This window comes from Abrus precatorius, unplaced genomic scaffold, assembly GCF_003935025.1.
Source record: "Abrus precatorius isolate BTA unplaced genomic scaffold, Abrus_2018 Scaffold8, whole genome shotgun sequence".
In the NCBI taxonomy this organism is placed as follows: domain Eukaryota; kingdom Viridiplantae; phylum Streptophyta; class Magnoliopsida; order Fabales; family Fabaceae; genus Abrus; species Abrus precatorius.
The window spans coordinates 14,095,890-14,112,873 of NW_020874428.1; the positions used below are offsets into that span (position 1 = coordinate 14,095,890).

Below are 16,984 nucleotides of genomic sequence, written 5' to 3' on the forward strand. Positions count from 1 at the left end.
GAAGGATGTTTTAAAAAAATTATAATTCTTTTTATAGAACGTAAAAAAAGAAGGAAAAAAAAAAGAAGCAACTCCCTAGCTACTGAGCCCTGCGTAGAAGGAAGCCCAACAACATGGGCAACGTACAAGACAATATCTTTTCCAACGCGCTAGCCCAAATCATAACACTAACATAGGCCGTACCACGTGGTTTGGCCAGAGAGGGGAAGTGAAAATTTTAAGACTCAAATTCGAATATGATCATCTTATAATCTGCTAGCTCTGATTACTTGAGCTATTTGCAAGGTTACATAGCCAAGAGGCTAATTAAGTTGGAATAGCGACAAAGACGAAGGCCCAATCCAAACTGTGGAGAGAAGAAGAACAGAGGTGAAGAGGAAAAATTAGGTGATTTGGGTTGAACAGAGACAAGAGTTGAGGGTGGAAATGAAGGTGACATGGAAGAACGACAATAACAAGAAGAAGCGTTGTTTACCTACGTTGTCACACTTCACTGACCATCCATTTGAGCACCATCAACAACACCCCAACAACGACACTCCCAATTCTGACCAATCCCACACAACACAACTTGCTACTGAATTCCAAGCTCAAGGAGACAAGCTTGCTATGGTATGTATCATTATTACCATCACATAAACACACGGTTCCTCTTAGGTTCTTTTATTATTCATTTATTTTTTGGGGCAAAGGAAACCTCAACTAGGGAACATAGAATTATGAAAGAAATTAGGATCACCCAAATTATTTGTAATTTAACAGAAAGGCGGTGTTCTTTCCTTCTTTTTTCACCTGAAAATTGAGCACTGAAAGTTTAGATATATGATATAGGTTAACTTACTTATGGATGACTTTAGATGCTTTTATTGTCTTAGAGATTCACCCAAAATTGTCTTAGCAAGTTTTCTGAACTTCTTAGACATCTAGTTCCAAATGAGGTTAGCACTACCTTATGCTTCTCAATTACCATTTTTTGCCAATTGCTTCTTAAAATCTAACTGTTTATCACCTTTACGTAGTTACCACTTGATTCTTCGGTCTATAACTTGTAAAATTCTTCGTTTACCACTCTTAAAACAACATCAAGAACAAAGTCCTATGTTGTTTGGTAAGGCTCTCCTGGAATCACTTTGCAATCGTTGCAAATTCTTTTATCTAGATTCATTACCAAAAAGAAGTCAATTTGTGACCTTGAGACCCCACTATTTTAAGTGATAAGATGCTCCTTCATAATCTTGAAGTCATATGCCGTTAAGAAATAAAAAATAGATTGTCCTTCCTCATTTAACTCTTCAAAATCAAAACCACCTCATAACCTTTGTAAATTGTCTTACCTCACAACTAACATGATTGTTTAAGTCTCTACCTATAAAATTTCTTTCGGCTTGTGGAATTTAATATCTAATAAGGAGATACATAAATGAATTCATTATAAGGTCCTTAAGTTGTTTCCTTTTCAGGGTTCATCTAGACAAATGAAATTTTGGTATTAAAGGCTTGCTAGTGCAGTTGTTCTTTCAATTTTTTTCTGTGATATGATTTGAATGTTCTCTCTTAATTCTTAAATATCTTGCCCGTACCTCCATGTTTGGTGTCAGATTAACTTCTGTCAGTGTGGATTCAACATTTCATTTTTAACTCTGTGGTCTATTCCTAGTGAATCTTTACATTTTATTTTTCAAAATGAACATCATGGGTACAATTAGTTATATGATTATAAAGTGGCACACAATGTGTTGGTGTGTCCTTTATCCTTTATAGCTTGGACAGTCCATTTTGGGGGCATGTCTGCATGTCATGTGTTAGACACACTGTCGACACATGTCCAAGGCACATCAATTTTTTGTATTTTTCCTACAACATGGCATGACACATCCATGTAAAACTCAAAGAAAATAAGACACAGAACTAGGGTCTATTTTTAAGTCTTTAAGATAGGTGCTTTTGTCATGTATCAATCTCATTTCCCCCAACATTTTCATTTCAATTTGAAAATTATGACATATAACAAGATGTTGTAACATTGAATTTGAAGCTTATATATGTGATTTATTAATTATGAATCCTTTTCCTTAATTTTTCAATTATACATATGTGTATAAGCTATGTTCTTGTCCTAGATTTTTTAGAATTTGGTGTGTTCCTGTGTTCTTTCTTGTAGGATGGGAAATATCGGGAAGCACTTGGTAAATGGGAAGCTGCTCTTGCGTTGGCACCTGATGTTCCAGTTTTGCATGAACAAAAGGCCCAAGTTTTACTTGAAATTGGAGATGCTTGGAATGCTTTAAAGGCTGCAACTCGTGTGTCAATGCACTACATGCTTCTTAATAATGTTTATTTAATCTACACTGAATGAACTTTTAATATACTAAACTAAGTATAACAAATGAAGTCTTTTTTGGGTTGTAATTGGAATATACTGTAGTATGTCCCTTGTTGTCAATGAAAAATTTAAAATTGTCTCTCTTTTCTATACGAGTTATATTCATCAATTTGTTGTTATATATTTAGTTCTGGCAAAGTAGGTATATTCTGTTTCAATTCCTAAATTTATTGTTTGGGGTTTAGCCGGCAATGTTTGCTATATAATTTTAATCGGAGATGGTTTAGTGCTTGAAATATGATAATTTATTGTCTCTACTTGACAGGAGCTACTGAATTGCAACCATCATGGGCTGAGGTATGATACTGCATTATTTGTATATGCCATGTAAAATTTATCATTAACATTTTTGGTATTATTCCTTCCTATTCATGATAATTTTAAAAGTCATTTTTTTACTCCAATTTTGTTGAGTAGTTTCAATTTTCAATTAATAAATATGGCAAAGCAAATATATAATCAGTTTAACAATGGACAAGTGGTATTTGGAAGTTCCTCTTAAGAATTTTCTTAATTATAGAGAGAAACAGTGACCTGTGTCTTTTTGATCTATTTCAATCATAAAATTGGATGTCCTCATTTTGATCTCCAAACATTCCTCCAAGTTGCAACTCGAAGCAATCATTGGCTGCTAGCTCTGTTTTGTTCAGTATATCTCAAAAGTATGAATACATATTTGAAACTCGGTATCATTTTCATTTAAACCTGATTCACGTTTGTTCCTGTAATGTAATGCTTAAAAGTGTTAAAAAGGATGACCAAATGCGCATTGCAAACCCAAGTTGTAAGATCCATAACCTTGTTAGATGTTTTGTGTGCTTAAGACATAATGCTCTAACTTGAATTTCCAAATGCTTTGTCAATTTTCTTTCTTTGATGCTGTGTTGGCTTTTATGTTATGTCCATGTTAGATTCGTATATAGTCACTGACTCACTATTCTTATATTTTTATACCAAATCCTTTGCAAACTGTATTTTTGGGACTTAAAAAGTGTTAGTCTAAATTAGAATAGTATGCCATGGTTTAATTTTAGATTACCAATGATCGAGCCAGCTAAATCAGTGCGAATTCATTTTATAGTCTACAAAATGATGAGTTTTGTTCAATCTTGATCCTTCCAGGCATGGGTCACACTTGGCAGAGCACAGCTGAATTTTGGTGAACCGGATAATGCTATTGAAAGCTTTGACAGAGCTTTAGCTCTCAAGGTTAGTCCTCATGGTGCTTGGTAGTTGGGTTAGATGTTACTCAAATTTTCCATCCAGCATTGAGCTTGTATTTATATTTATGACATCAATAACCAGAAGTTTGACTGGTTATAATTTGACATTCCGATATAATTGGATAAACAGTGATAAATAATTTTACAAATCAAACATGAAGTAGTAGTAGTTAAACAAGCACTTAGGATCAGTTGTAATTAGAGCAACTTAATCACTTGTTGATTAAGAGTTCTATATTTTAATGAGCAGAATTAAATGAGAACGTTCACCAGATTTTAATTTTGGGCCTATGGATTTTTTGTGGGAAGTTGGGTTCTTGCCACTTGTTGTATGCATGTTTTCTTCTGAAGCTTAAGCCCAAGGGTGCATCTTTTTATCCATTTTCAGTTGGATACTAATCAAAATTTACTGTTTTGTGCAGCCTGAGTATGAGGAAGCTCAAGATGATAGGAAAACTGCATTACATCTAGTAAAGAAGAGAAAGCAACTTCATTCATCAGGACTGAGTGCCACTCAAAATCGTTATGTGGTTGGCGATAAGGATGAAAAATCGTGAAGGTACACAACGGACAAAGTCATCCAAATATTTCTTATGTAATATTTGTTCATATAAGTTTATGTTGAGATAGGAAATTTCAACTCAATGCCCACAACAGTTCAATTGGATATAGAGGTGACATAATAGTTATGTTTGTGTGTAATAACGATACTTTCTTGCAGATCCAATGGATCAATAATTGCAGAATGATCTTATGCTGGAGAATACTAGTTCCTACTTCCTAAAATGCGCTGGTTCAAGAAAATGTTACATAAAGTAATTATAGAATGGGGCATTAATTGCAGCTACTATATGAAGCACTCGTTTTGAAGGCAATCTTCTAAAATCCAGAATGCAAATATAGAGTAAGCAAAGAAAACAAAAGTCAGTGAAAAATAGTACGTCACAATTCTCTCAAATTAAAAATGAGAATAAAAAATTGCAAAAAAAAATTTACACAAAATTTTCAAATGCAAAAATGGCTGAATGGATCATCATAACTACGGATGGAAACAGGTCAAATTAGACTTTACTCTAAACAGGTTTAACCTGTAACATAATTATTAAGCCTGAACCTGGCCTGTTACCAATTAAAGGCTTTATTTTAGATCTGACTTAATCTGTTTAAGTGACCTGACCTGGCCTGAAACTTATTAACAAAGTCTGTTATAAAAAAAAAATTAATATTAATAAAAATATAAATATTTTATTATCAAATTAGTTTATATATTTTTTTAATTTCTATCTATATTCTTAATAATTATTAAATAATTATAATAATATTTATATAATTTTATAAATAATTTTTAAAATATTATTTCAGTATTAATTATAAATATTTTATATTAATAAAATTTATATTTATATTTTTCTTGATTTATTTTTTAAAATTATATAAATAGTAAATATTTTAGTTTTATTTTAGAAACATATTTTGTTTATTTAAAGACATCTTATATTCAACAAATAAAATTATAGTAAATACATAAAATTGATAAAAAAAATAACATTAACACAGTTTGTTGAATCAATTAAAAAAATTATTATGTTTTAAAAAAATAAATTTAAACCTAATGCAATATATATATATATATATATATATATAATGACAATAATAATAACTATTAAATTAAAAAAATGATTACAAAAAATAACACTTACAAAATTTATTGAATCAGCTAAAAAAATTATTATATTTTAAAAAGTAAATAAATATCATCATTATAAAAATTGTATATAATAAATACTTATATTATAAAATTTATAGATGCAGAAAAATAACATATAAGCATAGAAAGAATTATTAAAATTTATATTTAAATTAAAATAGCTTATATTTCTAAATTTTTATCTTAATTAAAAAATATGTGATAAAATTTAATATAAAAATTTAAACTTAGTACTATATATATATATATATATATATATATATATATATATATATATATAATGAAAACATTAATAACTATTAAATTAAAAAAATAATTATAAAATATTTAATTTTATTGGTTTCATTAATTTGTTATTTTAAATTAACAAATAAATGTAAAATTAACTACACTATAATATTAATGTAATATAGAAAATATTACTGATACAATAAATTAAAACACATACTTATATATTATATATAAATTAATGAATTAATTAATAATTTAATTAAAACATGTGTACGTTATAAAAATATATATTATTATATAATTTATTTATAATTATATTATTTATATTATTTGCTATGATTATATATATATATATATATATATATATATATATTAATATATATTATAATAAGTTTTTTATTTTATTTTATTATCATTTTTTAATAAAATTTTACTTTCAAATAAAATATAATTCAGATTTAAACAATTTATATTTATTATAAATAAAAAGAATTATAATATAATATATTAATATTATAATTAAATTAATAATAATAAAAATAAGAGTATAAAAAATATGTTAATATAATTTTATTATTTTATTTTTAAATTTTATTTTGTTTAGTTTTGATTACGTCTTATTCTTGTTCAAAGGCTTAATTATTTTTTAAATTGTTTAAATATAATAATTTATTATTAAATAAATTTATTATTTAAAAAGTATAATCATGTCTAAGTATTTTTAATTTTTAATAGAATATAATTTCTGTTTATTATAATTATAAATAAATAAAATTATAACATAATATATTAATTTAATAATAACAGAATTAAGAATATAAAAAATATATTATTAAGTAATTTTATTATTTAAATATATATTTGATAGCTTTATTTTAAATTATATAATATATATATATATATATATATATATATATATATATATATTTATACAGGCCAAGTTTAACAAGCTTTATAAACAGTTCAGGCCTGACTTATTTGCTTAAACAGACTCATAAAAAAGTCTGAGACTGGTTTGTTTATTAAAAAGGTTAGATTAGCCCTAAACTAGGCTAGGTCACAAGTCTTTGTCAGACGACTTGACCTGTTTTTATTTCTAATCATAACTCAGAGAATAAAAGTTTACGAAGAAACATCAAGAGTACACTGCTAATCTTATAATCTCAATGTCATATTTTTTTATGAAGAAACATCATAACACGACATCACATTCATAGTATACAATACAGTTCTTTATCAAAAGTAAAATAAAAAAACAAGTACAGGTTTAGTTCAAAACCTAGGTGTTAGGTGATGACTGTTGAGGGAGAAACTAGGGGCAAAACCACAAGCATAATAGGCAGAAGCACAGAAAGTGAGCAACGACATTTGTTATGACCGATATTAAGAGAGCACAACAAGAAGTACGTTCTGGGTATTCCGAGTAGTATTCTTACAACAAACAACAATGTAAGACAACTAAATGAATAATTTTTCAATACATTCCCTGTTTATATATTGATTTTCTATCCCAATATAACTACCTAATCGCCGCTCCAACATTAATCTCTACAGTTTATCAATCCGTGATTATACGTATTTCATATCTAAAGCAAACAGAATAGGCTACCCCTCTTTAAACAAGGCTTGCCCTCACGGCCGTCCAATGTTCTGTACTTAAAAGGGTTACCCAATATTAGAATTGGGAATTTGCACTTAAAAAAAGAAAGAAAGAAAGATCATGTTAAACTGAATCTTCTGGACTAGTATGCTCCCACTAAACCAGAACTTCGATGATGGCCCTATTTCTTCTCGTCTTCATTCATGTGTCTAGGATAGCTAAAGGTTGGGGATGTACAAAGCCCTAGGTAACATGGCCGCCACTGGATGATTACCATGATGTTTCTTCAGTAGAGAGACATGAAACACATTGTTGATCCTTGTCTCTAGAGGTAGATCCAGCTTATATACCAAATCTCCTATTCTTTCTATAATTGAGAAAGGTCTAAAATACTTAGCATTTAGTTTCTTTTATGCAACATTAGGTACTGAATGCTGGTTGAAGGGTTGTAACTTCCAGTAAACCCGTTCACCACACTCGGACTCCTCTTTTCTCCTCTAATCTGCACATAATTTCACAGAATTGTGCCTTAATCAAATTGTGCTTCAATAGATGGATGATTTGCTGTCTAGTCTTTATAATGTAATCTAAAGCTTATACAATGGAATCACTAATGATCAAGGGGCTAGTTCTGGTTGGTGTATACCCATATAAAGCCTCAAATTGGGTTAGTTGTATGGCTAAGTTGAACTTGGTATTTTATCAATATTCAACCAACGGAAGGAAATGCACCCACTTAGACGGCATATCTCCAGTAGAACATGGAAGGTAGCTTTTCAAAGCCTTATTCAAAGTTTCAGATTGGCCATTAGTTTGAGGATGGAAAGTTGTGGATTTTAACAAATCAATTCCATGCGCCTTGAACAACTCTTTCCATAATGCACTCATGAACTGTGGTCTTTGTCTGAACCCTGAAATTATTTAAGCAAGCTAGCCATGTAATCAATTAGTTTGACTACACAGTCCATAAAGGATTAAGCTACCTTGGCAGCACTCAATGGTTGTGAGAATGGAATGAAATGTGCATATTTTGTGAATCTATCAACAACTACCAAAATAACTATCATTCCATGGGATTTAGGCAATCCCACAATAAAATCCATGGTAATGGATTGCCAAGTCTGCTCTAGAATTAGTAGAGGTTGCAGCAGTCCATGTGGCAACTAGGAAAGACAATTGGGGTTTAAATCTGACACACAGTGCAACACTATGAATTCCTTTGCTGCTCTCTGTAAGCCTTTGCAATGGAGCACCTCTTTCCACCTTTTATATGTCATGTGAATCCTTGAATGAATGAAAGTAAGTGAGGTTTCTCTTTGTCATTGTTTGATCACTGCCTACAATCACCTTGCCTTTCCTCTTCAACACCTCTTGGTCCCAAGTGTACTTCTTATAGGCTATTTGGACAATTTCATGGTATCAATAATTTTCATAATTTTTTGGTCATTCTCCCATGGTTGTTTCACTTTATGCAGCAAATCAGAATCAACCTTAAAAATAGGAAGCAAACTAGCAAGACATTAGCAACCACATTCTTAGTTTTCTTCTTGTATTGTCTTGAAGTCCATCCCTATTAATTTCTCTTGTTGATAGAAGAGAACAAGAAACATTGGATGAATGTGCTTTTACTACACACCAGAACATATATTTATAATAGGAATTATTTATAAAAAATAAGAAGTTACTATAATTACAAAGATACTAATTTTTCTATTTATAATATTACTATAATTATATAATTCCATTACTCACTCTCAAATAGGACCATATAAATCATATGCACCAAGTTTGTTGCATATATAACTAATTTGAGGACCTCTTAAAGACTTGGTATAGACATCTGTCAGTTGATCATGAGAATTTACAAAGCAGTAGTGATGTCTCTAGATAAACTATTCTCTCTATTGAAGTGATAATCTATCTCAATGTGTTTAGTTATCTTATGAAAAACTGGATTTGATGTAATATGTAAAGCTGCCTTATTATCACAAATAAGTGTCATCTCTTTAACTTCTGCAAATCTCAATTCTTTGAGTAGTTGTTTAAGCCATATAAGTTCATAAGAGGCTAAAGTTATGGCTCAATACTCTGCTTCTGTACTAGATCTTGCAACTATACTCTGCTTTTTGCATTTATGGGAAACTAGATTTCCACCAATAAGGATGCAATAGCCAGATGTAGATCTCTTATTACTAGGTGATCTTGCCCAATTTGCATCTGAATACTCCATAACTTGAGTATGTCATTTGCTTTCATATAAGAGACCTTTTCCTGAGCTCCTTTAATATTTTTCAAAATGTGGATTAATGCATCCAATGTCCATCACAAGGAGAGTTGAGGAATTGACTCACTACATTGATTGCAAAAGAGATGTCTAGACGAGTAACTATATGATAGTTTAATTTTCTAACAACTCTTCTATATCTTTCTAGATCTGAAAGTGAGTCCCCTTAACTTGGCAGAAATTTGGTATTAAGATCCATAGGAGTATTAACAGGTTTGCCTCCCCCCCTCATTAATCATGTTTCCTCCACAATATCATTGTCATACTTCCTTTGGAAAATCACATCATTCTTGGATTGTACCATCTTAATCCCCAAAAAGTATCGAAGTCTACCAAGATCATTTGTTTAAAAGTGCTAACAAAGGTGTTGCTTTATCTTTTCAATATCATGATGATCACTTCTTGTAATGACAATGTCATCTACATACACAGTTAAGTAAATACAACTTGAGGTTGAATGATGATAAAAAATAGAGTGATCAGCTTCACTTTGAGTTAGGCCAGATTGTTGAACCACAATGTTGAATCTGCCAAACCATGCCCTTGGAGATTATTTGAGATCTTAAAGGGATTAATGGAGATGACAAACAAATCCTGAAGACTCCTGATAAGGGACAGAAAAATGAAACAGAATTGAAAAGTTGAAATAGAAATTTATATAGAAAATCTAAGATATTTTACAACACAGGTTTTCGAGAGCCTGTCTCTCCACAATTCAGATTCTTCCTAATTTCCAGCACGCCTTTCCTAATTTGGTTTACTTCTATTTATACTGCATCTAACATCCATTCCTAACCGATATAATTATTCAGAATAGTTGTGACTGTTTGGTGGTTTGCACCCCTTGGGTGTTGTGCGCCATGTGCACCTTGCTAGTGGTGGTCCAGGACTATTGCTTTTCTTGCTTATTGTTTGCGAGTGTAAACCCTCGTGATGGGTGGTTTACGCTTATCATTACCCTTGCCTAAAAGACTCACCTTGTCCACAAGGTGATAATCTAGAAAAACCTCTTGTAATTTAGCCACAGATTCCCAACTATTTTCACTTGTAGGGAGATTCTACCACTGAATTAAGACTTTCATGTTGCCCAGTTGTAATTCACAAATGTCTAAAACAGAGTCTAGATAAACCTATAATTCTTGATCCCCAGATAACATAGGTGGTAAAGGTTGGGATTGGAAAGAATCACCAATGGCCTTCTTGAGGAGAGAGATATGAAAGGCTGGATGAATTTTACTATGAGATGGAAGATTCAATTTGTAAGCAACAACACCCACCTTGTTTAACACCTAGAAAGGACCATAAAACCAAGGGGAGAGTTTTTCATTAATCTTTTTAGCTAAGGACCTTCTCTTGTAATGTTGCATCTTCAAGAACACCCAACCACCGACTGCATATTCCACATCTCGAGGAAGTTTGTTGGCATTTGCGCGCATGACATCTTGAGACTTTAGTAAATTCTCTCTTAGAGTAGCCAATAATTCATCCCAAGCAATTGTAAGTTTATTGACTTCTTCAAGACAAGAAGGGATGGTGAATCCCTTAAGAATATGGGGGGGATCTTGTCCATACAAAGCTTTGAAAGGGACATTTTGCTTGAAGCGTTATAATTGGTGTTAAACCAGAAATTCTGCTAGAAGACAAGAGACCCATTTCTTAGGCTTTGTACCAGTTAAGCATCGTAAATAAACTTTTAAGCATTGGTTGACCACTTCTGTCTATCCGTCAGTTTGGAAATGGTATGCTGAACTGAACTTTAGCTGTGTTTCTGTTAAAAAGGGCTTTCTAGAAATTGCTTAAAAACAAAGGGTCACGATCTAATGGAAGATGGGAATCCATGTAATCTTACAATTTCCTATAAAAAGACTGTAGCAACTTCGGTAGCAGTGTAGGGATGTCCTAATGGTATGAAGTGGGCATATTTAGTGAGTCGGTCAACCACCACCAGAATTGTATTCTTCCCTATAGATTTGGGCAGTCCTCCAATAAAATCCATAGAAATATCTGCCCACACTTTAGTAGGAATTGGTAATGGCTATAGCAATCCTACTAAAGACAAGTTGTCGCTTTTGTTTCTATGACAGACTTCACAAGTAACAACAAAATTCTTGATGTCAATTTTCGTCCCTTCTCAATAAACTAGATTTGTTATTCTTTTGTAAGTCCTGAAAATTCCAGAATGTCCTCTGATAAATGCAGATTTTACTAGTATTTTACCTTAGTTTTTAATACATTTGATATGAAAAACATGATGGAAAGAGTTGAAAAACTCATAAAAATAATAGAATGTTCAATTTATTTCTAAATAGTTTAATTGTTTAGATTTTTTGAATTTTCTATGTAAAAAGTACTAATTAGAACCTATTTTGTAGGAAACTTTGAGTTGAGATCATAAGGTTGAGGATTAAGGGAGAAAGATAGAAGAAAAGTAGCAAATCTGGAAACAAGGAACAAGAATTGATGAAGATGTGTTGGGCATTATCACTTTCACTAGCGAAAGTGACAACGCACAGAAATAAGGTTGAGGATTAAGAACAAAAACTTGTTACAATTTCTAAACACTAGCAAGTGTACTAGGAATTGTAGCAAGTAATGAGTAATTTTAAGATCAGAGTATCGTCTCTACAGGGAATAAGGAATTCAAGTATCACTTCACAAAACAATAACTAGTTGAGCCATACGAATTTGGAAGAGTTATAACATGTAGAAAGTAAGAAACAAGAACAATTAAAAGGTAAGAAACTTGCAGCAAAAACAGAGTACGAATTTGATGTTGAGATTAGAAATAGATGAATGATAGTTAGGAATTTATTTCACTAGAATATCAATATTAATTCAACTAAGCCTCTGAACATTCAAGCAATTGGTTAATTGACAATCGGTTTCACTTATTAATAGTCAAAGGTCAATCCCTTAACTCATTGACCCTAACGATCAACTAAACCACCCTAATCCCTTAGGTGAAGTTCAATTTCAAGTTGCATTAAGATTCAGAACCATAGGATTGCAGAATTAGGTTCCTTATCCCTAAGAAACCCCTAATTCTGGTAGTTAATTCAGATCAGAGAAGCAAATCCAATTCTCATTGGTAAAGGCTCCACTTTGATTAATCAACCAAATTTCCATTCAAAAATTATGTGAACAACAGAATTAATCACTCAATTAATCCAAAAACTCAAAGTTTAGAGTCAAGAATCAAATCAATACATCAATTTAAGATCCATAAACTCCTAACTATGAAGAATTAAGCAGCCTGTGCGTTGTCACTTTCGCTGGTGAAAGTGAATGTTCCAGATAAACTCAATCACAGCGAGTAGCGCGTTACCACTTTCGCTGGTGAAAGTGGACGTTCCAGTGTGTATTATCACTTTTGCTGGTGAAAGTGAGCGTTCCAGAGGACTTCAATCTCAGCAAAGCTCTGCGTGGTTACTCTTTCTGGCAAAAGTGGATGTTCTAGAAAGAAGTGTTCTAAGGCAACTAGCGTGTGGTCACTCTTGCTGGCGAAAGTGAACACGTGCAGTACTTGACGTCCTGCGTTGTCACTCTTATCAGTAAGAGTGATAACGCACAGAATCAGAAATTTCTATAAATACTAGAAACGCTCAGATTTTTGGGGTCTTTTGCTCATTTTTTGTTTTTTACTTCTTTTCTTCGTTCAAAGAGAGTCAGAGAGAAGATTGGGGACGAACATCGAGATCCAAGAAGAGGAATCGGATTGTGGAATCGATTGAAGATGACTCTTCTATGTTCTTCCTCTTCTTCATCTTCTTTCTCTTTCTTCGCTATCATGTTTGCTTAATTCTTCATAGTTAGGAGTTTATGGATCTTAAATTGATGTATTGATTTGATTCTTGACTCTAAACTTTGAGTTTTTGGATTAATTGAGTGGTTAATTCTGTTGTTCACGTAATCTTTGAATGAAAATTTGGTTGATTAATCAAAGAGAAACTTTTACCAATAAGAATTGGATTTGCTTCTCTAATCTGAATTAACAACCAGAATTAGGGGTTTCTTAGGGATAAGGAACCTAATTCTGCAATCCTATGGTTCTGAATCTTAATGCAACTTGAAATTGAACTTCACCTAAGGGATTAGGGTGGTTTAGTTGATCGTTAGGGTCAATGAGTTAAGGGATTAACCTTTGACTATTAATAAGTGAAATCGAATGTCAATTAATCAATTGCTTGAATGTTCAGAGACTTAGTTGAATTAATATTGATATTCTAGTGAAATAAATTCCTAACTATCATTCATCCATTTCTAATCTCAACATCAAATTCGTACTCTGTTTTTGCTGCAAGTTTCTTACCTTTTAATTGTTCTTGTTTCTTACTTTCTACATGTTATAACTCTTCCAAATTCGTATGGCTCAACTAGTTATTGTTTTGTGAAGTGATACTTGAATTCCTTATTCCCTGTGGAGATGATACTCTGATCTTAAAATTACTCATTACTTGCTGCAATTCTTAGTGCACTTGCTAGTGTTTAGAAATTGTAACAAGTTTTTGGCGCCGTTGCCAGGGAATTTGTGTTTCAATATCATTAGTAGCAGAGAGGTAGCTAGATTGAGCATTTATTTTTGTTGTTTTGCTTTCAAATTTTTCTACATGATTTTTTTCCTGCATTTTGTGTAGTTTTCTGCACTATTTTCTTCTATTTTCTGCATAAGTTCATTTTGCATTTTTCTACATGGCTTTACAATTTTTCTGCATAATTTTTTTTTTTTGCATTCTTAGTAGTTTTCTGCATAATTTTTGCACTATGTTTGTTGCATAAATTTTTTGTATTCTTTTGCATTTTTCTGCATAATTTCATTTTTCATTTCTCTGCATAATTGTAATTTTCATTCTGCATAATTTTCTATGTTTTCTGCATAATTTCTGTATCATTTTCTATTGAAATTTGCATGATTCTATTTTGTACTTTCTGCATAATTGTCTAATTTTTTTTTTTGGCATAATTGCATTGTTGTTTCTGAATTTAGTTGTAGTTTTCTGCAATGTTTTGCAATAATTTTGTGCATAATTCATTTTTACTTCTTCATAATTTTCTAGTTTCGTTTATATTTTGTTTACTTTCTTTTTGTATACAAGGAAAAACCAAAAATAAAGCTGCTCTATTGTTTGATCTAGATACAAACAAGGCTCTTAAGCAATTGAAGGGTGAACTAAAGGCAAGGAAGTTGTAAAAGAAAGTGCAGAAGATAACATCCACTTTTGAAGAACCAAGTGTGACCCAAACATTACCAAAGGAGAACAATATGGTTGAAAACAGTAGGACAAGGACTTTGGGAGATTATGCCATTTCAACTATGCAGGGTTATAATTCAAGTATTGTTAGACCAACAATTAAAGCCAACAATTTTGAGATCAAACCTGCATTAATAAAATTGATACAGCAAGATCAGTTCTTTGGAAATGTTTTAGATGATCCTAATCTGCATCTCTATTTTTTTCTGCAGCTATGTGACACCATTCGTATCAATGGTGTAAGTGAAGATGCTATCCGCTTAAGATTATTTCCCTTTTCTCTTAAGGACAAGGCTAAATATTGGCTTCAAGCTCAACCACAAAGAAGCATCACTAGTTGGATTGACTTAGTGAACAAATTTCTAATTAAGTACTTTCCACCATCAAAATCTGTCAAGCTGCGAAGTGAAATCACCTCTTTTGTTCAACAAGATGGTGAATATCTTTATGATGCATGGGAAAGATATAAGGATCTGCTGAGAAGATGTTCTCATCATTGCATTCCAGAGTGGATGCAAATCCAAACTTTCTACAATGGGATGAATGTTGTCACAAAAACTATGGTAGATGCAGCAACAGGAGGTTCATTGAATACTAAAACTGTAGAAATAGCTCAACAATTAATTGAAATGATGGCAAACAGCATGTATCAGAGTTTCAGTGAGAGGCATGTTCCAAGTAAGGGAGAATTTGAAGCAAAGACACTTGAGACTTTGATCAACCAAAATCAAATGAAAAATCAATTACTTTTTGAACAACTTGCAGCCTTGACTCAACAAATCAATACTTTTCAAGCTGGAACTGTAAAAACAAGCAACTTGATATGTGATTTTTGTGGAGGAAATCATATGAATGGAGCATGTGATGTATTTACACCAGAGCATCAAGAACATATTAATTACTTTGGTGATTTTCAATATCTAGCCAATAGAAGTCAACCACATTATTAATGGAATCAACAAAGTCCTACATCAAAAAGTGATATTGCAGTAGCACCATTGTCCTATGCCTATTTTTAGCCTTCGTGGTCATATTGTCAAACTTCTTCATCTCAACCTCCAATAGAGCCACAATTTTCAAAACCTTTGTCTAAGAGGATGAATGAAATGGAGGAAGCACTGCTACAATTTATAGAAGTTACACAGTCCAACTTCAAAAATCAAGAGGAATCTATAAAGAAGTTGGAGACTCAAATAGAACAAATTTTACAGCAGTTGGCACATAGGGATGAGGATAGATTTTCTAGCAATGCTATTGTAAATCCAAGGAAGCAATGCCATGCTGTCATATTAAGAAGTGGAGCAGAGGTTTCTAATCTAAAAGATGAGGAGAAGAAGATAGCTATAAAGAATGCTGAAGAAAAAGCTCAAGACAACTTGCAAAGAGGGAAATTCACTCTTTTAAGAAAAGAAAATTTAGAGGACAGTAATTGCACTAAACCAGAATTGCAGAATTCCAAGCAGGAAAAACAAAAGGATGATTCTGTTATAAGAGAAGTCCTTGCTGTAATTAGATATCAAGTTGATGAAGAAGAGGGAAAGAAACCTGTTGAGTATACCAAACTGCTGGAAGTCCCTCCACTTTTATTTTTCTCAAGTTCTGAATTAAATGAAGAGCTGTAAGTTGGTGAGAAAAAAGGGAAACGGTTAAAGATAGAGCAAAAACCGTTATCATCAAAATTATCTCTTAGAACCAAAGATCAATAGGCGTCAAGCTAGTGACATTAAAAGAGGACTTTGTGAGAGACAACTCACACTTCTTTCCCTTTCATTTTTTTTCAATTTCTAGTTTCTAGTTTTATTTTTCTGCATGATCTAAGTTTCTGGTTCCTTTACAATTGCTTTTGACAGTGAAACTGGTATTTTGCTGGAACTTCCACTTTGAGCCTAAAAATGAGGTTAAGCACAAGCTTAAAGGGTCTGCAAAGATTGTTATCATTGCTGTGACATCCATTCTTCTTGCCAAGAGTAGTTACATACTTTAGCATAACCACATAAATTCTTCATCATCATTTTCCTGCTACTTTCTAATTTTCTTCCCTTAACATTGAGCATTTAATTTCAAATCTTTCTGGACATAAAATCAATTGCATCACTTCTACATTGCATCTGCACCTTCAGTTCAGGTAAATCTCTATCCAACCTTGCATTTCTGATTTTAAAATTCTTAAGTTGGGTAGTTAGAGAAATGTTCATTGTTCTTCTTAAGTGCATGATGTCTGAAATTAATTATTAAAACTGGGCAATTGGTTAAGAATGTAAGAGATTATAGGGAACATAATTTCTGAATTTGATGGAGATTGATGA

At 31.9% G+C, this 16,984-nt stretch overlaps 2 protein-coding genes and 1 non-coding gene across 3 annotated transcripts; 2 read left to right on the forward strand and 1 right to left on the reverse strand.

The window, feature by feature from the left end:
- The first annotated feature begins 207 nt into the window (after positions 1–207).
- LOC113847892 (tetratricopeptide repeat protein 33) lies at positions 208–4,386 on the forward strand. Its single transcript, XM_027477211.1, has 5 exons — positions 208–612; positions 2,162–2,300; positions 2,649–2,680; positions 3,506–3,592; positions 4,029–4,386. The coding sequence occupies exons 1-5, from the start codon at positions 427–429 to the stop codon at positions 4,161–4,163; spliced, it is 579 nt and encodes a 192-aa protein (XP_027333012.1). The 5' UTR covers positions 208–426; the 3' UTR covers positions 4,164–4,386.
- Positions 4,387–14,689: 10,303 nt separating this feature from the next.
- Positions 14,690–16,662, forward strand: LOC113874281. Its single transcript, XM_027512517.1, has 3 exons — positions 14,690–15,544; positions 15,698–16,274; positions 16,529–16,662. The coding sequence occupies exons 1-3, from the start codon at positions 14,690–14,692 to the stop codon at positions 16,660–16,662; spliced, it is 1,566 nt and encodes a 521-aa protein (XP_027368318.1).
- Positions 15,074–15,180, reverse strand: LOC113848726. Its single transcript, XR_003501986.1, has one exon. It is a non-coding gene; the product is annotated as a small nucleolar RNA R71 (small nucleolar RNA).
- Positions 16,663–16,984: the final 322 nt, after the last annotated feature.